At 45.2% G+C, this 21,026-nt stretch overlaps 1 protein-coding gene, 2 long non-coding RNA genes and 1 pseudogene across 6 annotated transcripts; 1 reads left to right on the forward strand and 3 right to left on the reverse strand.

Annotated features, from left to right (window-relative positions):
* Positions 1-831: 831 nt before the first annotated feature.
* Dbndd2 (dysbindin domain containing 2) lies at positions 832-5,355 on the reverse strand. 4 transcript variants are annotated; one of them, XM_085697027.2, is made up of 4 exons: positions 5,217-5,355; positions 2,997-3,143; positions 2,666-2,803; positions 832-1,493 (listed from the first exon to the last, which is right to left on the reverse strand). In XM_085697027.2, exons 2-4 carry the CDS (start codon positions 3,133-3,135, stop codon positions 1,294-1,296), a joined length of 477 nt encoding a protein of 158 aa, XP_085553153.1. In that variant the 5' UTR covers positions 3,136-3,143; positions 5,217-5,355; the 3' UTR covers positions 832-1,293. The 4 variants fall into 4 exon arrangements, with proteins under 4 accessions (XP_085553153.1, XP_085553155.1, XP_085553152.1 ...); XM_085697029.2 differs by lacking the exon at positions 5,217-5,355 and adding an exon at positions 4,687-4,804; XM_085697026.2 differs by lacking the exon at positions 5,217-5,355 and adding an exon at positions 4,377-4,516.
* LOC146892751 (uncharacterized) lies at positions 4,327-10,512 on the forward strand. The gene is made up of 3 exons (XR_015739018.1): positions 4,327-4,428; positions 5,989-6,272; positions 7,200-10,512. It is a non-coding gene; the product is annotated as an uncharacterized LOC146892751 (long non-coding RNA).
* LOC148120576 (uncharacterized) lies at positions 4,573-5,779 on the reverse strand (annotated as a pseudogene).
* A 1,395-nt stretch (positions 10,513-11,907) lies between the features above and the next one.
* Positions 11,908-12,918, reverse strand: LOC146892752 (uncharacterized). The gene is made up of 2 exons (XR_015004000.2): positions 12,731-12,918; positions 11,908-12,126 (listed from the first exon to the last, which is right to left on the reverse strand). It is a non-coding gene; the product is annotated as an uncharacterized LOC146892752 (long non-coding RNA).
* Between the last annotated feature and the right edge of the window lie 8,108 nt (positions 12,919-21,026).

Below are 21,026 nucleotides of genomic sequence, written 5' to 3' on the forward strand. Positions count from 1 at the left end.
GAAAACAACCCAAAAAGTAGCTTGGTGCTCAGTTACTATAGAGCTTCCCCACAGCCCTGTATTTTGGACTTCTTTAGTATGAGGAAATAAATTTGTATCTTAAGTCATGCTCTTTTACTAGCTGTCAAACTGAAACCTAATACAGGCTTCGAAGCATTTCACAATCTGACCTCTGTCAAGTTTACCTCTCCCTGTATATTTTCAAATCCAACAATTAATCCAAACGAAATGCTTTTTAGCTCTTTACACTTGGTCCCTTTAGTCTCCTTTTTTTTTGTTTGCTTAATTTTATTTTTTATTTTTTGAGGGTCTCACAAAACCCAGACTGGCCTCAAATAATGTATGAAACCAAAGCTGTTCCTGAACCCGATACTCCTGCCTCACCCCTCTGTTGCTGAAATTATATGGAGGAGCCCCCACACCCAGCTTGGCCTTTCCATTCAGTGTTTATAAGCTGCAGCTTCTCCCGAGATGAGATCCCTCTCCCTCTGCCCACCTTGGCTACTCCTAACTGTCCTTCAGATCTCTGCTTCAGAAATCATTCCTTCAGTTTTGTTTCCTGATACCATAGGAGAACTCGATCATACTACTTACTATACTATGAATTATATTTACCTGGTTTTCTCCACCACAGACAGTAACCTCTGTGAAAACAGGAAAGTGCTTCATCTCATCAGAACTCTATTTCAAATGCCTTGCAGAGATACTAAAGTCTTAAGTATTTCTTGACTAAATGGAGTAAATGAATGATGGAGATATGGCACCAGTTAGTTAAGGATGGCAGGTTTGGTATCTTTGCAATATGAAGAATGAGGTGAAATGAGCAGTATATTATAGTTTATTATTTATGGTTTATTATTTATACTATATCCTGTTCCAAAAAGGACTTAAAGAGGCAGGATTACTGCAGTATAACCTCACAGAGTGCCAAGTGGAACTTCTCAGATCTTCCCCTCAGAGACACCGACTTAGGAGACTCTAGTGGAAGACTACAGGTCATTTGGGGGCAGGAGGGATACTAAGAAAGCAGTGGTATCTTGTCCTACCTCATCTTCCAGCTTCTCATTTAGAAGTCCTACCTCAGGAGAAAAACACTGGTGGGAGGGTTGCAGCAGGAGAAAGTTAGCAGAAAGCAGGGGAAGGCTAATTCTCAGGTACACCATCCACCATCCTTTACCCCTCTGGTGCTGACGGCAAGTAAAGGGTCAGGTCTTCTCCAGAGTGCTCTGCTGGGCCTGGGATCTCCTCTCCATGGAGAATAGCCAGATTGATCAGTCTTCAAGAGGCCCATTGCTAGCTGCAGGGTCCAGGCTCTGCCCCTCCATCACCCCCATCCTCCTCATCTGACTGTGCCAAGGGGGTGTCTGCTCCCCCATCACTTGGATTTGGACTGCGCAGATTGGATGAGTCAGAGGACAAGGAGGAGGTCCGGGATGTAGTCCTGTCTGGCGTGGGTACTGGCAGGCTCAGCTCCTCTGGATGGCTGTCCACTCCTACCCAGAGAGAAGAGCTGGTCAGGGCCACACACAGGGCTTTAGAGAACTCAGGGATGTATCTGGCCAGGGAAACCGAAGCGGAGAGAAGGGTGGGCACCTGTCCAGAGTCAGGAAGGGGCCAGGATTAGGACTGCCAGCCCCTTCCACACCACTACTATCTTATGTGCTGGAGTCAACCCAAGAGCTCAGGCTCTGCCTCACTGTGTCCTGAGCAGATGCAGGCAAGTCACTTTCCCTACCAAGGAAAGACTCCGTCCTTGCTGTGAGAAGGACACCTCCATTTCTAAGTTTTTAGGGTAAAACCTTAAGAATGCATATCAAGCATCTGAGGCCAATTTGTTTCTTTCAGACAGAGTCTTGTTCTGCAGCTGGTCTCAAGCTCACAATCATCCTCCTCTGTTTCTGAACTTGTGACGAGAGGGAGCTATGAGTCTCAGGAGCATGTTCTAGGGCTTGGAGCCAGAGACAGGGTTTGAATACCAGCGTTTCCGTTTTCTGCCTATGTGATTGAACTTTTCTGAGACTAATTTTCTTTTGTTTTTTCTTTTTTGGTGCTAGAATCAAACTCAGGACCTTGCACCTGCCAGGCAAGCATACTGTATATAGATCCCTAGCCTCTAATTTTGAGACAGGGTCTCTGTGTAGCCCTGGCTGTCCTGGAACTCACTGTGTAGACCAGGCTGGCCATGAACTCAGAGATCTACCTGCCTCTGTCTCCTACTGCTGAGATAAAGGGTGTGCACCACCACTGCCCAGCTTCTAATTTCCTTCTTTATGAAATGAAGAGTCTACCCCCTGTCCTCATAGAATGTTGTAAGGACCAAGAAAAAATATGTGAAGTACTTTAGCACATTATTAAGAACCCAGGAAACTGGTAAAATTTAGTATTATGACTAAAATTGCTTAGGTTGTCTAACATGATCATTATGTTTTACATTTTAACTACGGTAATTTCATGAATTTCACAAATATAAAAATCTGAATGCTGAAGTAGTCAGCTATTCCTAGACCAGTTCCCCCTGAGTCAACTTCCCTAAATCAGAACAGCCAGTTGTTTCTCTAGCAGGGACACACATTTCCAACTTCTACTTAAGATTCGCCCCTCAGCTCAGACTTGCACCCTCATTTCTGGCTATATGGTCCGTAGATCCCTAAGCAGAGAGGCCTACCAGACATCTGGGGGGTTGGTGGAGAGTCCTCACAAGGCAAAAACACATCTGCTCCATCCTGATCAGCAAGGTCAATAAATTCCACCTGCTCCAGTGTGTCCACATTCACTTCCATGGACGAGATGCTACCTATGGGGGCTGCAGATGAGAAGGCAGAGGGCAGGCAGATCAGGCTGAAGCTGAGAGGACAGTCAGACATGCCTGTAAGATCTCCATTTCAGAGTTTACTGGGTCACAAAAGCAGGAAGGGAGATGGCCCCGAAGATCTGAGAGCCATAGGGTCATCTTCACCATCCCACCCTAATTCTATTCCTCAGGACTTGAAACTCACGTCTTTGGGACTCGAGATGCAGATGGGACAGGGGGAAAACAAACTCTGTCTCTGGCTGCAAAATGTCTTCGAAGAATTTCTGCCGCTCCCTGAGACGCAGCTGCTGGCGTTCCAAGGCCGCTCGTGGATTTGAGTCCATGTCAGCCCCTGGGGAGTGAAGGAGTAAAACAGTTGTGGGGATGAGAGAGAAAAAAGTGGGTACCTAGACTTAAGGAGCCCCACGGCAGCCAGCATCCCGGCCTCTGCTTCCAGTCTGGACAGCTCTGGCCTTGGCAGCCTCTTTCCCTTCTGTGAGGCAAAACTCATCCCACAGACTTCAAGACTCTATAGAGAAAGGGCCGGTCCTGGTTCCACAAAGGGGATGTCAGTTCCAGGCACTGCAAGAGCCTGCTGCTAATCAAGGCTGCCAATGGCTGTCCAACTGCCTATAAAGCCCTTCTGAGAGGCTGGGAGGGGCTGGCCATTTCATGGATCCAGTTCCCCTCAGAAAGCCAGGGAAGAACCGGGTGAGATGGGTAAGTACAGGTTGCTGCAGCTCTGGTTCTTCCCACCCCTTCAAATCCCAAAGAAAGACTCTAGAAACGTTCCTCCCCCACACTTCTCTTTCTCTCCACACACACCATCACCAGGATCCTCATCATGTCCAAATCCTTTCTCTGAAGTCAAAGACCTAACTCCCTGACTTGCCTCTGCCCCTAAAAAACATCTTTCTGGCCCCAGGCTTCCACCTGAAGGCATTGCCCTACCTATTTGAGCACTACACGACAACACTGTGAAGGAGAGCAGTCTAGAGAACTGGCCACCTTTCCTCTGAACTCTAAGACTTGTCCCCCTCCTCTTACACATCTGTGTGGCTTACCTCCCCTGCTAGCAAGTACCAATTAGAAGGGTGGAGCCTGGGTACTGTTCAGACCAGGCCTCTATGTTCCCAGTGTCGAATTTCTCCGAACACCAGAGCCCTGTGCATTCATTCTCATTCCTGGTACACTGCTCTGAACCCATTACCAGGAGCAGGGAAATTTCTAGGGTGAGAACCAAACTGTCATCCTCCAAAAACCTCATCTGGGCACCGTGCATCCCAGCTCTTGGCCAGTTCTTCAAGCACTGGGGTAGCTCACAAGGGACCCAAAACTGAAGAGTCAGGCAGGGGCAAGAAAGTGCGGGAGCTGTTGTGGCCGCCGACTGGCCATGGAGAAGGGAGACGCTGACGCGGACTCCAGAGAAAGACGCTTAGAGCTGCCGCCCAGGTCACAACGCTAAAAATACCCAGGGCCCCAGGGGCGGTCTGCGAAGCTGCGGGGGCGGGAGGAGCTGCCGCGGACCAGGGCCACCCGGATGCCTCTCCTCGCCCCCCCCCCCCCCAACGCTGTGTGGTCTTACCCGGTTGAAGAGATTGCCCACCAGGGGCCGCGGAGCTGAGACCTGGTGCTAGGTAGTTGTTTACGCGGCCTTAGGTACTGGGAAGAGTGGAGATTTGGAGACGGGCTGCTGAGACCCAGGCAGGAGCCAGGAAAATGGAGAACGCCCTCTGCCCCAGCTCCACCCGCGCCCGAGGAGGCAAGAGGCAAAGAATTCCCTAAAAGGGGACCGGCGCGTGGGCGAAGACGGGGCGGGCGGAGGAGGGCGCCCCGCGTTCCCGTGCTGCGTGGCCCCGGTCCGCCACACCTGAGCCCAACCCGTGCACCCCTACCTGCAGCGCCCGCGCCCCGCTGGCTCACTGGAAGCGCTCCCGACAAGCGGCGGCGGGGGCGTGGGAGCGAGCAGCGCCGGCCGGGTGGGGCTATGCCTGCGGGGCTCCTTGGGGACCGGCGGCCCTGGGAGTCGGGAACGAGGAAGAGGCGGGAGGCGGAAGTGGGGGTGGGGCGGGCACTCGGGGCCGGTGGCGGCGGGCAGCCCCTCCGAACGCCGCAACCCGGACTTGCGGGGCGGGCGAAAAGTTCCCGCACGCATCCCTCCTTGCTCTGGCGGCCGTGGGCGCCCGCGCGGGGCTGCGCGCGCCCCGAAGCACTTGCGGCACCCCCGCCCAGCGCGCAGCGGCGGCGGGCACACGCGCCGGCTCCGGCCCACGCACACTTGATGCGCTCCGACTTGCGAGCAGCGCCCACGCAACGACCACGCGCACGCACCCGTTGCCCGCCTCTCAGCACCTCGAACACCCTGGCCACGCTTACGCGCGTCCTTCTCCAGGAGGTGCGGGATGCGAAAGCAAGGGTCTCCTACCTCCTAATGTGACAGGTGCATTGCGGTTGACGACCCCTGGGCCTTGGATTCCCTCAGCTGGGCCCAGGACCACACCAAGCCGCCGCCCTACCGGTCAGCGCACTGGTCGGGTCAGGGCTGGAGGGGATGAGCCGTCGCCGCACCCTACACGCCGGCAGGGAGCCAACACCTCGAGGTGTTAGCAGGGATGCCAGATGTTTGGCCTGGCGTGGGTGGGCAGTCCAGATGGAAACTGTCCACTCAGACCAGTGCTAGCAGTGTCCAGTATAGCAGCTTCTGGATCAAGACTCCGTTCCCATCTATACACCTATCCTAGCCCCTTGCTTTCTGGCCCCTGAAAGCAGTGTCAGGATAGGCCACACAGACTGTGTGTGTGTGTTCTATTAGAAATCTGTGTTGGGGTCAAGCTGTCTGCAAGTCATCCTTGGCATCTTCCTATCCTTTGAGGCCCATATAAAAAGAAACCTCCATTTCATGTCAATTCTGTTTCCTAAGTATCTTTCCAATCCACCATTCCTGTTTCCACCACTCGTGGCTTCGGCTCCTACTGTAGTAGCCGCCATCAGGTTTTCCTGTGCCCTCTCTAAGTTTAGCTACATCTTCACACAGCAGTCAGCTTGGGCAGTTCAGAGCTCGTGTCGTCCTTTGTCAGAATAAAATCTACGCTCGGGTACTGTAACTCAGTTCTCTCTCTCTCTCTCTCTCTCTCTCTCTCTCTCCCTCTCCCTCTCCCTCTCTCTCCCTCCCTCCCCCCCCCTCTCTCTCTCTTCAGGGTTTCTTTATATAGTCCTGCTGTCCTTGAATCTGCTCTGTAGATTCGGCTGGCCTCAAACTAAGAGAGAACTCAGAGATCCTTCTGCCCCTGCCTCTGCCTCCCAAGTATGCACCATGCTCAGCTTCTAAGTGAAGTCTTGAAAAGCAGGGAAGAGGACGGGCAATGTGCAAAGGGATGGCTGTGAGAACTGCGGCACACTTAGGTTTCCCCTGCGGATCCGACTCCAGCAACGCTCAGGCACTGACTCCTCTGTGTGACTAGACTGAGAACAACCCTGGGAGGTAACTACAGCAGGCCACTTTCCCCTTCAGAAGAGTGGAAATAGTTTATGGAAGCGAGTGAAGTGGCTAAGATTACTGGTATTGCGGCCAGACCCTCTCTTGAAGCTTCTGGCCACCTAGGCAGATACTTAGCTGATCCTTGATCCTGTCTATGAACTAGGAATAATTGATCCCCCTCTTATAATTCATACAAAATGCTTAGTGTAGGACTCTGGATACACTGAAAATGCTCCGTAAACCTTAGCTCTCTTGGTTGGGATGGGTTCTGAGAAAGGGAAAGAACTGCATTCTACAGTGAACTTGTGACAGGGTAGGGACGGAGTCCTAACTGTCAGAACTACGCAACCGTAAGTGCTTTACATATATTAACCCTTAATCCTCTGGGTAAATACTATTCTGTCTACTTCCCTACGGAGAGGTGGGGGAACTGTTCAAGGTCCTACATCTGTCTGTGGCAGGGCTGGAACTGGAACTGGGGCAGGCCACCTCCTGAGACGGCTGTCACCACACTCGCAGCATGTTCTTTTATCCTGTTGTAATTTTCATTTTTCAAGAAACATTTTAGTAAGTTTGAGTCTTATTTCTCATTAATGGATGAAGTAGATACCTGGTCTCATTTTCTACCAAAGAAAAATAAGTCCACGTCTGGAGTACAGGGGCTGGAGCTCAGCTCCCAAGGTCACATCTCACCGTCTCCCACCATCTCCCACTCCTGCCCTGTTTTCAAACTCATCTCTGATCTCTCTCTCTCTCTCTCTCTCTCTCTCTCTCCCCCTCTCTTTCACTAGACCAGTGCAGTACTGAAGGAAGTGGTATAATAAAACAGGAGTTCATCTGTAACTGATTGTGAATAATCAATTGATCCACAGATTATTTTCAATCAAAGATGATGAAAGACTATGGATGTCTGTCCCTTCTTGTTTCCAGATACTTGCCAAAAACTCGTTGGAAGAGTGGGACATCCAATCAGAAATTAATTCAGTGAGCTACACTGGAAGTGTGTCATCAAGAAGAATGATCCAGGCTGACAAGGAACGGAATGGCTAAGAGAGATGAAAAGAACAGCAAAAAGTAGATGGCTGGTACTCTGGCTTCCAGCTGAGCTGCAGACAGCAGGGACAGCACTGCCACAGTAATAACAATTCCAAAAACTTGGATGGGCTTCAGAGCTTTTGTCAATCTTCAGAGAATCCAGGTTGCAAAGCAACTAATTAGTGTGAATTCTAAAGGACAGGAGCAAGAAGAAGACATAGAATTAAGCACTGATTTACTTCTGAGGGGGTATGAAATCTCCATGCATGAAGGGAAGAAGAATTAGAAGAATTAGCTAAAATGTTTATTGAACTGTTAACCGCCCACTGTGGCTCGGACAGGAGCAGAATCTGTGGGAGTCCAAATGACAGAACAGTGGCAGAGACAACTCCGTCCCTTACACTGGCCTAGCACAAGACAGAAATTTCCAGGCACAGAGATAGTGCCGGCCATCTTGTGTCCATAGATAAGTACACATGTGGAAGCATATTCTTAAAAACTGAATACTGTGTGCTGGTGCACGCCTTTAATCTCAGCACTTGGGAGGCAGAGGCTGGCGGATCTCTGAGTTCAAGGCCACCCTGGTCTACAGAGCGAGTTCTAGGACAGCCAGGGCTACACAGAGAAACCCTTTCTAGAAAAACCAAAAACAACAACAGCAACAAAAATCCCTTGTCAGGAGTCAAAGTAATGAGGAGGCCCAGATGCTATAGCCTCTGAGTTCAGCAGTAAAAAGAGTTCAGCAGAATCACAACTAGGGCTGGGGATGCCACTCGGTAGATAGAGTGCCTGCCGCCCACCTTGTATGAGCAGGGTCTTGAGTTTCATCGTCCGCTGCATGAAAGCCGGGCCTGGTACCCTGTACCTAAAATCTCAACACTTTGAAGGTGGGCACAGAAGATCAGAAGGTCACCCTTTGTTTGCATAGTGATTTTGAAGCTAGCTTTGGCTACAAGAAACCTTACCTCAAAAAAAAAAAAAAAAAAAAAAAAGAGAGAGAGAGAGAGAGAGAGAGAGAGAGAGAGAGAGAGAGAGAGAGATAATTGCATGTCTACAGAAAAAATGACGTAGGCCGGTTATGTTGCCACAGGCCTTTAATTCCAGCATTCTGGAGGCAGAAGCAGGTGGATCTCTGAGTTGGAAGTCAGCCTGTTCTACAGAGTTAGTTCCAGGAGAGTCAGGGCTACACAGAGAAACCTTGTCTTGAAAAACTAAATAAGAGAACCAAAGAAACAAATGAAAATAAAAAGAAACAAATGAAATGACAAGCTAATGGAGTCAGTGTTGAATTGTTAAAGTATGGGAATAGATAACTGGTTTGTTTCACTATTGCTCTGTGTGTGTGCGTGCGTGTGTGTACATGTGAGAATACAAGTGTGTACAAGTGTTCTTATTGGTGTGTGCATGTGTGGCCAGAGGTACCTTCCTCCATCATATCTCCTTATTTTTTAGAGAGGATCTCTCTCTGGGCCTGGACCTCACACTCTGACTAGCCTGACTGGCCAGGAAGCCCCAGGAATCCACTTGTGGCAGCCCTTCCCTGCCGCAAGCTGTGGGGGTAGACTCCGGCCTACCCCTGGCTTTCTCGTGGTGCTGTGGATGCACACGCAGCTGCTCATGCTTGCACAGCAGGTACTTTCCAGCTGAGCCATCCTTCCAGCACTCGCTATCACAGTCTTACTATCTGTGTCCTATAAACATCAGATTGTACATCTTAATTATATCCAACACAATTTCAAAAATTGCCTGTTGAACATTTTAAACATAAATTACCACTAAAAACTAATGTTGTCACCCTCCTTGGGCCTCTTGTTTGAGCCTGCCCTCATGAGTATGTCAGGATTCCAAAGGCCCTGACTCTCAACTGTCTTTCAGTACCCAACTTAAAGTCTAGAATTATTCCTGTGCTTCTTTTTGTCTGTCTGTTTGTTGTTTTGATTTATTTGTTTTTTGAGACAAGGTTTCTCTGTGTAGCCCTGAATGACCTGCAACTCACTTTGTAGACCAGGCTGGCCTCAAATTCACATAGATCCTCCTGCCTCTGCCTCCTGAGTGCTGAGACTAAAGGCGTGCACCACCACACCTGACTTCCTCATACATTTTTAAAAATGTATTAAGTGTTAGGTTTTCATGAGACTCACTTTGAATTAATTTTTACAAATAAGATCTGGATTAAAGTTCACTTGCACTCAGCACAATTACTTCAAAACAATTTACTGCAAAGACGATCTTCTCCGGCTGAATGTGTTCCACAGTGCCTTTCTAATAAATACTGATATAGACATGAATAATTTGCATTGGTATGGATTTTGCTTTATTGATATAAATTTAAGGTCAATCTTGTTATATGTATATTTCTGCTCTTGATTAAGGTATTGTGATTGTGTAGTTCATTTAAAAATGTAATGTATAATAGAAAATATAGGTTGTTAATGGATAATCATCAATAATAGTCAAGTTTGTAGTCATGTTAGATTTTCTAGATATATAGAGATATATTTCAGTTAGATGGGCATTCTTCATATCTTTGAAAGACTTCAGAATGTGGCATTTAAAATGTTTTAATAACTTAGGGCTTTTCATGACAATGAGACACGTCTGCTCCTGGCAGCACCAATCTACTTCAAGAGAAAGATGGGCATCAAAGAGGAGTTGGTTAGCCATTTGGGCAAGAAACTGCTCTTGCCTGGACTGATGCATAAACTGGACATAAAGAACCCACAGAGAGATGACTGCTAAACTTGCCTAAAGGTGAGATGATCCTTCGGGATTCCTGTTTCATGAAAGAATCTGCGAGACATTCTACAGGACACACACACAAAAAAAGGTGACTAAACTGTCTTTAAAATTTCCTGCTTCATAAAAATGTCTGCTGGATACTATGGGCCTGTAGGCTGAAGATGGATGCCTCAATGGTACAAAAGAACTTTGGGTTACTGTACAGGTAGCAAGTTGTCTCTGTCATTTCTAGAGTTATGGAAGTTGCTTACTTCTTGTTTACTTAGGTAATATTATATCCTTCTGGAGTCTTTGATGGAGTTAAAGAATAGATAAATAGTTATAGTTTTAATTTGTTATGATAAAAGGTAAAATAGATATAAATATTGTAACTGTAATTCTTGCTTGATAACTATTTTTTATATGTAATTTTACTATGTTAAAGTTAAAGCCTTCCTTTTTGTTTAAACAGAAAAGGTGAAATGGTGTAGGATGTCCTTCTGCATTTGTGTTGCTTTCACTGGTTAATAAAGAAACTGCTTTGGGCCTGGTGATAGGGCAGAACTTAGGTAAGTGGAGAAGACAGAACTTAATTCTGGGAGGAAGAAAGCAGAGAGAGAGAGCCGCCATGGAGCTGCCAGGTCAGACATACTAAGTCTTTCCCAGTAAGCCACAACCTCATGGTGAACACAGATTATTATAAATGGGTTAAATCAAGATGTGAGAATTAGCCAATAGGAGGCTAGAGACTTAAATGAATACAGTATCTGTGTGATTATTTCGGGTGTAAGCTAGCAGGGCAGCTGGGAGGGAACAAAGGCCACCCTCCTCCTCCTACAAATACTGCACAGCTACACCTCGATCAGACAGTGGTCCTGCAACTTCCAAAGTCATGACGCATTGGCCTTTCCTCATATATTTTAAAATAAGTTAGATTGTTGATTTCTATACAGAATTCCAGTAGGATTTTGATTCTGTTCTGTTTGTTTTGTGAGCGTGTTCTAGCCATCCTGGAAGTTATGGCAATCCTCCTGCCTCTGCCCCCAGACTTGAGAATTACAGGTATGTGGCATCACACCCTGCTGTGGACTCTGCTCATGAACTCTGTTCTCAGCCATTCCACCTTTGTGTGTATTCAGTCCCAGGTGAGGTGTTTTCAACCTCTACCTGTCAATAGACTTGTGGAGTTCAGGGGCCTTTCCTCTCTGTTTAAAAATGTTGTTTATTTATTTATTCTAAAGGTTTATTTATTTATTTATTTATAGTGTTCTGTGTGTATGTATGCTTGTATACCAGGAAAGGGCACCAGATCTCATTACAGATGGTTGTGAGCCACCATGTGGTTGCTGGGAACTGAACTCAGGACCTTTGGAAGAGCAGCTAGTGCTCTTAACCTCTGAGCCATCTCTCCAGCCCCTAAGAAATATTTTTAAACAGTCATAGCCAGAACGTGGAAACAACCTAAATGCCCCTTGGCCAAAGAATGGATAAGGAAAATGTGGTACATTTACACAATGGAGTACTACACAGCAGAAAAAAAAACAATGACATCTTGAAATTTGCAGGCAAATAGATGCATCTAGAAAACATCATATTGAGTGAGGTAACCCAGACCCAGAAAGAAAAATATAATATGTACTCACTCATAAGTGGCTTTTAGACAAAAAGCAAAGAAAAACCAGGCTACAATTCACAATTCCAAAGAACCTAGATAACAATGAGGACCCTAAGAGAGACATACATGGATCTAAACCACATGGGAAGTAGAAAAAGACAAGATCTCCTGAGTAAATTGGGAGCATGGGGACCATGGGAGAGGGTAAAAGGGGAGGGGAAAGGAAGGTTGGGGAGCAGAGAAAAATATATAGTTCAATAAAAACAATAATAAATAAATAAATTGTTTATCTGGTCTTGACAAAAAAGAAGATGTGCATCGAAGAGGCTCTTCATGGACTTCGTTAACCATCTGGGCAAGAAACTGCTCTTGCCTGAACTGTTTGACTGGACTTGCAGGACCCACCAGAAAAATGACTGCTGAAGCTGCCTAAAGAAGGTGAGATGGTCCTTTGGGGCTCCTGCTTCATGAAAGAGTCTGCCAGACATTCTGCAGAACACAGAAGAAAGCAACTGATGAACTCTGCCAATACAAGGCAAAACAGATCTTCAGATTTCCTGCATAATGGGAAAGTCTGCTGGATACTATGGAACTTTAGGCTGAAGATGGGTGCCCCAACGAAACAGAATTTTGGGTGACTGTCCAAGGAGCAAGATGTCTCTGTCAATTCTAGAGTTTTGGAAGTTGCTTACAATGCATTTCCTGTTTACTTAGGTAATATTATATCCTTCTGGAGTCTTTGATGGAGTTGAAGAATAGATAGTTATAATTATAGTTTTCCTTAGTTATGAAAAAAGATAAAGTAGATATAAATACTGTCACTTTAATTCTTGCTTGATAGCTGCTTTGTTATATGGATTTACTATGTTAAAACCTTTCTTTTTATTTAAACAGAAAAGGAGAAATGGAGTAAGAAGTCCTCCTATATTTGTGTTGCTTTTATTGACTGTTTAATAAAGAAGTTGCTTTTGGCCAATGGCTTAACAGAATATAGCCAGGCTGGAAGAGCTAAAAAAAAAAAAAAAAAAAAAAAAAGAAAGAAAAAAAGAAAGAAAGAAAGAAAAAGAAAAAGAAAAGAAACTGCTTTACTTACTTACAACTTGCCCCAGTACACATGTGGAAGTCAGAGAACAAGCTGTAGGATTCTTTCTACCATGTGGGTCCAGGAATCAAACTCAGATTGTCAGGCTTTGTAGCAAGCATCTTTACCCAAATCCCATCTTGTCAGCCCTAAAATTATTTTTAAAAATTCTGAATGATTATAGATTCAAAGAAAATTGAAAAAATTGCAGTTCTTTGGTTTGAGAAAGATTAACTCATCTTTCAAAGTTGCCACATGTATTATACCATTCAGAGCACAGGCCCTGAATAGTTAGAAATTATGTTGGTTTAGTAAAATGGGGGCCAACAGATAGGTCCTGTAAGGCCCATGACCTCACTACAACACAATTCCTACACCCAAGACTCAGAAGGCCCATTGTGGTGGTACACAACTTTAATCCCAGCACCCGGGAGGCAGAAGCAGGCAGATCTCTGCTGATTTTGAGGCCAGCCTGGTCTACAGAGTGAGTTCCAGGACAGCCAGGGCTACACAGAGAAACCCTGTCTCGAAAAACAAATAAAAAGACTTAGAGAGAGGCTGGAGAGATGGCTCAGTGGTTAAGAGCACTTGACTGCTCTTCCAGAGGTCCTGAGTTCAATTCCCAGCACCACATGATAGTTCAAAACCATCTGTAATAGGACCAGATTCTTTCTTCTGGTGAATACATAAAATGCATGAATAAATAAAGCTTAAAAACTTTTTTAAAAAAAGAAAACAAAAAAACAGTGTCAGGTGGTGGTGGCACAAGCCTTTAATCCCAGTACTTGGGAGGCACGGGCAGGTGGATCTCTGGGAGTTTGAGGCCAGCCTAGTCTACAAGAGCTAGTTCCAGGACAGGCTCCAAAGATACAGAAAAATCCTGTCTCGAAAAAAAAAAAGATTCAACGCAATGTCCATCAAAATCCCAGCAAAGTTCTTCAAAGACCTCAAAAGAATGGTATTCAACTTCATATGAAAAAGTTTAAAAACCCAGGAGAGCCAAAACAATCCTGTACAATAAAAGAACTTCTGGAGACATCACAATCCCTGACTTCAAACTCTACTACAGAGCTACGGTACTGAAAACAGCCTGGTATTGGCATAAGAACAGACAGAAGGACCAATGGAACCGAACAGAAGACCCGGATATTAATCCACACATCTTCAAATACCTGATCTTTGATAAAGAAGCAAAAAATATCAAACAGAAAAAAGAAAGCATATTTAACAAGTGGTCCTGGCATAATTGGATATCAACATGTAGAAGAATGAAAATAGACCCATATCTATCACCATGCACAAAACTGAAGTCCAAATGGATTAAAGACCTCAACATAAAGTCAGCCACACTGAACCTTATAGAAGAGAAAGTGAGAAATACACTTGAACACATGAGCACAGGGAACCACTTCCTAATATAACCCCAGCAGCACAGACACTGAGAGAAACAATTGATAAATGGGACCTCCTGAAACTGAAAAGCTTCTCTAAAACAAAGGACACGGTCAACAAGATAAAAACGACAGCCTACAGAATAAGAAAAGATCTTCACTAACCCCACATCAGACAGAGGTCTGATCTCCAAAATAGACAAAGAACTCAAGAAATTGGTCATCAAAAGATCACATAATCCAATAAAAAAATGGAGTACAGACCTAAAAAGAGAACTCTCAACAGAGGAATCTAAAATGGCTGAAAGACACTTAAGGAAATGTTCAACATCCTAAGTCATCAGAGAAATGCAAATCAAAACAACTCTGAGATTCCATCTTACACCTGTAAGAATGGCCAAGATCAAAAACACTGATGACAACTTATGCTGGAGAGGTTGTGGGGAAAAGGGAACACTTCTGCATTGCTGATGGGAATGCAAGCTGGTACAACCCCTTTGGATGTCACTGTGATGATTTCTCAGAAAATTAGGAAACAACCTTCCTCAAGACCCAGTAATACCACTTTAGGGTATATACCCAAAGGATGCTCAATTGTGCCACAAGGACATGTGCTCAACTATGTTCATAGCAGCATTGTTTGTCATAGCCAGAACTTAGAAACAACCTAAATGCCCCTCGACCAAAGAATGGATAAGGAAAACATGGTACATTTACACAATGGAGTACTACACAACAGAAAAAAAAATATCTTGAATTTTGCAGGCAAATGGATGGAGCTAGAAAACATTATTTTGACTGAGATAACCCAGACACAGAAATACAATTATCTCATGTACTCACTTATAGGTGGTTTTTAAACATAAAACAAAGAAAGCCAGCCTACAAACCACAATCCCAGAGAATTTAGACAACAATGAGGACACTAAGAGAGACTTACATAGATCTAATCTACATGGGAAGTAGAAAAAGACAAGATCTCCTGAGTAAATTGGGAGCATGGGGACATTGGGGCAGGATTGAAGGGGAAGGGGAGAGGCAGGGAGGGGAACAGAGAAAAATGTAGAGCTCAATAAAAATCAATAAAAAAATTTTAAAAAGTTAAAAAAAAAAGAAAGAAAAAGACTCAGAGAAATCAAGGAAGAGGAGATGGGAAGATTCTAAGGCCAAAGGATGGGAAATCTGTGAGACTGTGGTTCCTAGAAATATAGGGGAGCTTTACCCAAGATATTACAACAGCATGGCTGCCTAAGCAAGATTTGAAGAATTACAGCACCAACAGGCATATTAACACAGAAAGGGAAATCTCACAAGGCTCCACTCACACACAAAGAAATCAAGTAACGCTGACAGCGAGATAGTCTTCCCTAGGAATGAACCCCCTAAATTGGTTAACCAATACCACTGGTCAGCATTAAAATCATATACTGGCAAGTTGCATTTTTATACATATAGTAAAAAGAGGCTATGAATGTGAGAAGGAGCAAAGTGGGAGGGGACATAGAGGGCAGAAAAGATGTAGTTGTATTTTGATTTTAGAAAAAGTATAAAGACAAACTACACAAGTGTTGTGGTACATGGATGCAGGAGGAACAGTCGTTTTTCTTTGGAGTGGTGTTAGATGTCATGAAAAGGGAACTCATAAAAGAAAGCATTTAATTTGGGTACAGTTACAATTACCTGCTTACAGTCAGAGGGTACTAACCCATTACCATTGTGGCAGGAAGCAGACAGGTATGGTACTGGAGCAGAAGCTGAGAATTTTATGTCCTGAACCACAGGCAGCAGCAGGAGGTAGGCCAGGAGTGGGCTTTTGAGACCTCAAAGCCCACTCCCAGTGACACATCTCTTCCAACAAGGCCACACCTCCTTCGACAAGGCTGTACCTCCTAATTTTTTCCAAGCAGCTCATCAAATGGGGACTAATCATGCAAAAATACAAACTTATGGGAGCCGTTTCCAGTCACACCACCAGAGGTAGAGGACTTTGTACCCATGAGCATATGGACAGCACTACTTGGACTCAGTGTGTTACAATAACAAAGAGGATGTTTAAATTGGGAGGGAGATGGGTTGGGAATGGGCCTGGGGGAAGATGAATGGGAGGGAATGGGGGTAGATATGAGTAAGATACACTGTTTATGTGTGTAAAGTCTTCAAAGAATAAAAAAGAATTAAGATGATAAATAATATGTTCTATACACTATACTTTTTCTGTATGTTTGTTTTTAGAGACAGGGTCTCTTGTTACAGTCTTGGCTGTCCTAGAACTTGCTCTGTAGATCAGACTGGCCTTGAACTCACAGAGATCTGCCTTGCTTCCAATGGTTGAGATTAAAGGTGTGTGTCACCTCTTCCTGGCTTCACTATACCTATTTTTAAAGGGTTTTTTTTAATTTATTTATTTTTCAAGGCTTACCACCTGTGTCACTGGGTAGATTTCTCTTCCCCATGAAACTTGTATTTTCGCTATGTAGATGGAAAGAGCAAGCAAGATAGGATATGGAAAACTGCTCATGAGCCCCTGTTACTGTACAGCCTGGTTCCCTGGGTATGAAATGCTCAGATGTCTCTAACTCCAGATGGTGGCGAAACAGATAAAGAGTGACAGCATGAACTAAGATGGGTGTGATGACTCGCATCTAGAGTTCCAGCACTCCCAGCACTCCGGAGGCTGAGGCAGGAGGATTGCAAATTTGAGAACAGTCTGCACTATATAGTGAGTTCTAGGTTAGGCTGAGCTCTGTAGCAAGACCCTACATTAAAAAACAAAACAAGCCAGGTGGTGGTGGTGCACACCTTTGATCCCAGCACTCAGGAGGCAGAGGCAGGCAGGAGGATCTCTGTAAGTTCAAAGCCAGCCTGGTCTACAGAGAAAGTTCCAGGACAGGCTCCAAAGCTACAGAGAAACCCTGTCTTGAAAACCCCACCCCTGTCCCCCCTCATAAAAGTCCAAAAGAAAAAAACAAAACAAAAATTGTAAAGGTTGTCTCAGGTACAGCCACTTGGAAAACGGCTCGCTGCTGTCTTAGGAAACTGAGCAGAGAACCAGCACTTGCAGTCTCAGCCATGTACCCAATGGAGTGGAAGTGTGTGTCTGCACAACACCTGAGCACAGATGTGCACAGCAGCTTTACTCATAGCTGCCCAGACCTGGGGTCACAGAAGACGCTCTCTAGTAGGAGAGGTATAAATAAACTGACACAGAAAATATTATTCGGCACTAAAAAGAGGCGAGCAGTCAAGGTACGGACAGACATGGAGTTTGTTTAAATGCTGTTATTAAAAAAATGCCAATCCAAAATGACTAGAGACACTTTTTAATTTTGATCGCAGGACATACTAGAAGGCAAAACTATGAAGGCAGTAAAGAAGTCAGTGTTTGCCAGGGCTTGGTAAAGAAGAAGGGATGAAAAAAGTAGAACATGGGATTTTTAGGACAGTGAGACAATTCTGTGTGATGTAATATCAAGGACACATCATTAAACATTCCTCCAAACCCATACAGTGGCCGTACAAGGAACCCTCTGGGTGATGATGTTAATGTATCACACAATGTGTTGGTCAGAAGCTTAACTGGTAATGTTGATGGAGTGAGGGGCTACTCACATACAAGGACGGGAGGGTCAGGGAAAACTACTGTGCATTCGATTTAATTTGTTTTTCTTGTTGAGACAGGATCTTACTATGTAGCTATGGCTAGCCTGCTACGTAGTCCAGGATAGCCTTGAGCACCTAGATACCTGCTTCCCAAGTGCTAGGATTAAAGGTGTGCACCACCACATACAGTTATTTAATTTTGATATAACTCCTCTAAAATCTTACAAACATTTTAAAAGATGTACAAACTAGAACAGAATAAGGCAGTCAGTCAGGCTTGCCCCAGCACAGAGCCCTCCTGGTGCTCTCAGAGCTGACTCCAAGGCTCTCAGCCTGGGTCCTAAGCACACAGCACCCAAGCCATACTCATTTTTCCAGGTCCACCCTTCCACACTTGGCCCCACTTACTTTTCCAGTAAAACACAATGGCTTAGAACTCCATTGCACACCTAGGCCCACTAAATTCCCTCTTGTGAGAAGGCCCTGGTCACCTTATGTCCTTTACTTGGCTAACTTCTATATTTCCTTCCTTAATTCCTCACTTACCCAAATCACAGATAATGCTATATATTTGGGGGGTTGTTTTTGTTTTTTTACCTGATTTTGATCTATGATCCTGTCAGACACAGTTCTAGGTCCCGATGAATTTATCAATGAATGAAACAGACAAAACTCCTGCCCTGGAAGAGTCTACGCTCTAGAGGTACTTTTCGCCTTAGCCTATGGGTTCAAAAGAGGGCAGAAAGAGCATGCCCTGCCTTTGGTTACTGTCCATAGTGCCTAGTCCGTAGCAGATCCCAGCCCCTGCAGTGGATGGAGCTGAGGGAGCTACGAGGCACCAAGGCCTTGGAGAATGTGCAGTCTAGTACAATCCACATGATAAACACTATAATGGCTCTAGCAAGGAGAAGGATAGCTGGGTAGGCAGAGAGGCCTGGGAGTACTGGAATCCACACAAGAGTGAGCACAAAGGGACTGTCTTTGATAACTTCCTTCCTAATTACTCCTCGTTATCCTCCCTGGGCAGATTAACATCCCCACAGACCTGTATATTACGGATACAGGACATTTAAGAAAGTGTAGTATGGAGTGGGTATCAGACTGGCCAGTGAGCAGGCAGTGCCTGAGAAGCTATTTCTTACACGCTCTTTGGATCATTCTGATGTAGCCACTGCACACCAGGTGTCCAGACAGTCTATTATCCTTCAGGGTGTGAAACAATCTGTCCTTAGCCCACTGTAACTTCCTCTTCAATCTCATGTTCTGCTACCACAGCATCCATTTCCTTCAGGGCTATGCTCAAACCCCACCTTCTTGATAAATATTTCCCAAACCAGACTTCTTCCTTAAAGAAAAAGATTATGTGTATGTGTGTGCATGCACCTGCCTTAAAGAAAAAGATTATGTGTATGTGTGTGCATGCACCTGCCTTAAAGAAAAAGATTACGTGTATGTGCGTGCGAGTGCAGGTGCCTGTGGAAGCCAGCGCTGTTAGAACCCTGTGGGACTGAAGCTACAGGCGGCTGTGAGCTGCCAGGAGATAGGTTCTGACAACTGCCCAGGTCCTCTTTTAAAAGACATGCTTTCAACCACTGAGCCATCTCTCCAGCCCTGTTTTGTCTTGTCTTGGAGATAGGTTTTCTCTGTGTAGTCAGGCTGGTCTTGAACTGATCCTCCTGCCCCAGGCTCCCAAGAGCCGGGACTCCAGCCTTGCATTAACACACTTGGTAATACAGCATACCCCTTCCTTATCCTTCTTGTCCCCATACCCGTTTACTTCAGTCCAAGCCCTTAGTTCTATCTGTTCTACGTGACATGTTAAATCTGCCTCAGAAGCTCAGGAAGTCTACCCCTCCATGCTGAGAAACTCTGCAAGCTGGTTCATACGTGCAACCATCATCAAAAGTTATATGACTAAACTTATAATCACAAGAATGATACTGAACACACACAAAGGTAAAAATGCTCTCGCCTGTCACTTTCTAACCTGAAAGCCATCATTTGTGTCTCCCTGAGCGCCTTTACCCTGCAGCCCTGCAGAGCGGCACACATGATGCATAAAGACGTACTCCTGCGTGTTTTTTTCTCTACTCTGAGTCCAGTGACACCAACTACTGAGCTGAAATTAACTGCAGAAGGAGTGCATCACAGGAGAGGGAAGCATGACAAACTGAGTGCAACTGTGTCATTTTATTGATTTGTCCCCAGTTGCCATGGGCCACATTCAGCTCATCGATTGTATTTGTGAACAGTCTTCTTCAGTAAGGCCATGGTCGTTCACTTACATACTACCGGTGGCTACAGAACTAAAGTAGGCAGTCACAACTATAGCTGAAAAGTCCCACAGTAGCAGCCCTTTACAGAAGAAAATGGCTGGCCCCTGATGTGGCCTTAAGAAACTATCTAAAAGGCCAAGTGTGGTGGCATACACCTTTAATCCCAGCACCCAGGAGGAAGAAGCAGGCAGATCTCTGTGTGTTCGAGGCCAGCCTGGTCTACAAAGCGAGTTCCGGAACAGCTAGGGCTATTACCCAGAGAAATCCTATCTTGAAAAAAATCAAAAAAGAAGAAAAAGAAAAAGAAGAAAAAGAAAGGGAGGAAGAAGAAAGAAAGAAAAAAGGAAGGAAGGAAAGCCTGGAGCAAATATTAGTAATGCAGAGCCCATGATTGGAAGCTGAGAAAATTTCGGCACACCTTGCTTCACATTTTCATCTTCTTACCCTTCAGTTTGAGTGCAAACACCAACACAGATGTGGACACCACATCTGTTTAGACATAACCACATGCTAGCCATACATGGAAGATGTAGGCAAGATTCAAAGAAAGTATAATACAAATGTCAGCTAAATTGTAGCTGACACATGCTTGCAATTGCAAGTGAGGAAACTAAGGCCGGAAGACAAGTTTGAGGCTAGCCTGGACAACACAGCAAGACAATTATTTACAAAGCAAAATAGGGGACAGGGGCAATGGCTCAGTGGTTAAAAGCATGAACTGCTTCTACAAAGGATCCGAGTTTGGTTTCCAGCACCCAATCAGATCACAACTGCCTGTAACTCCAGCTCCAGGGGACAACACCGATTGGCACCTCCACCAACACACACACACACACACACACACACACACACACACACACATAATGACTTTTAAACATGTAGCAGGTGCCCGGCAACACATGTGGCATGGCTGAGTACAGGAGCAATTTGAGAGCTCGTCTTCATAGACTGGCCTGTCAGGCCTACATCACAGTCCCAGCTCTACCGCCAAGCAGCCGTGTAAGCTGGGTAAATTATGTAACCTTTAAAAGTATTTTTCTA

Source organism: Myodes glareolus, chromosome 10 (assembly GCF_982192425.1).
Source record: "Myodes glareolus chromosome 10, mMyoGla1.1, whole genome shotgun sequence".
Lineage (NCBI taxonomy): Eukaryota > Metazoa > Chordata > Mammalia > Rodentia > Cricetidae > Myodes > Myodes glareolus.

What these genes read in the sequence shown, in the direction of transcription:
- Dbndd2 (XM_085697027.2), bottom strand. Translation starts at nt 3,135, where the DNA reads ATGGACTCAAATCCACGAGCGGCCTTGGAACGCCAGCAGCTGCGTCTC. An exon ending in GCATCTCGAGTCCCAAAGAC is followed by an intron (nt 2,804 to 2,996) that starts GTGAGTTTCAAG and finishes TCTCATCTGCAG; the next exon opens with CCCCCATAGGTAGCATCTCG. An exon ending in ACCAACCCCCCAGATGTCTG is followed by an intron (nt 1,494 to 2,665) that starts GTAGGCCTCTCT and finishes CTCTCTGGGTAG; the next exon opens with GAGTGGACAGCCATCCAGAG.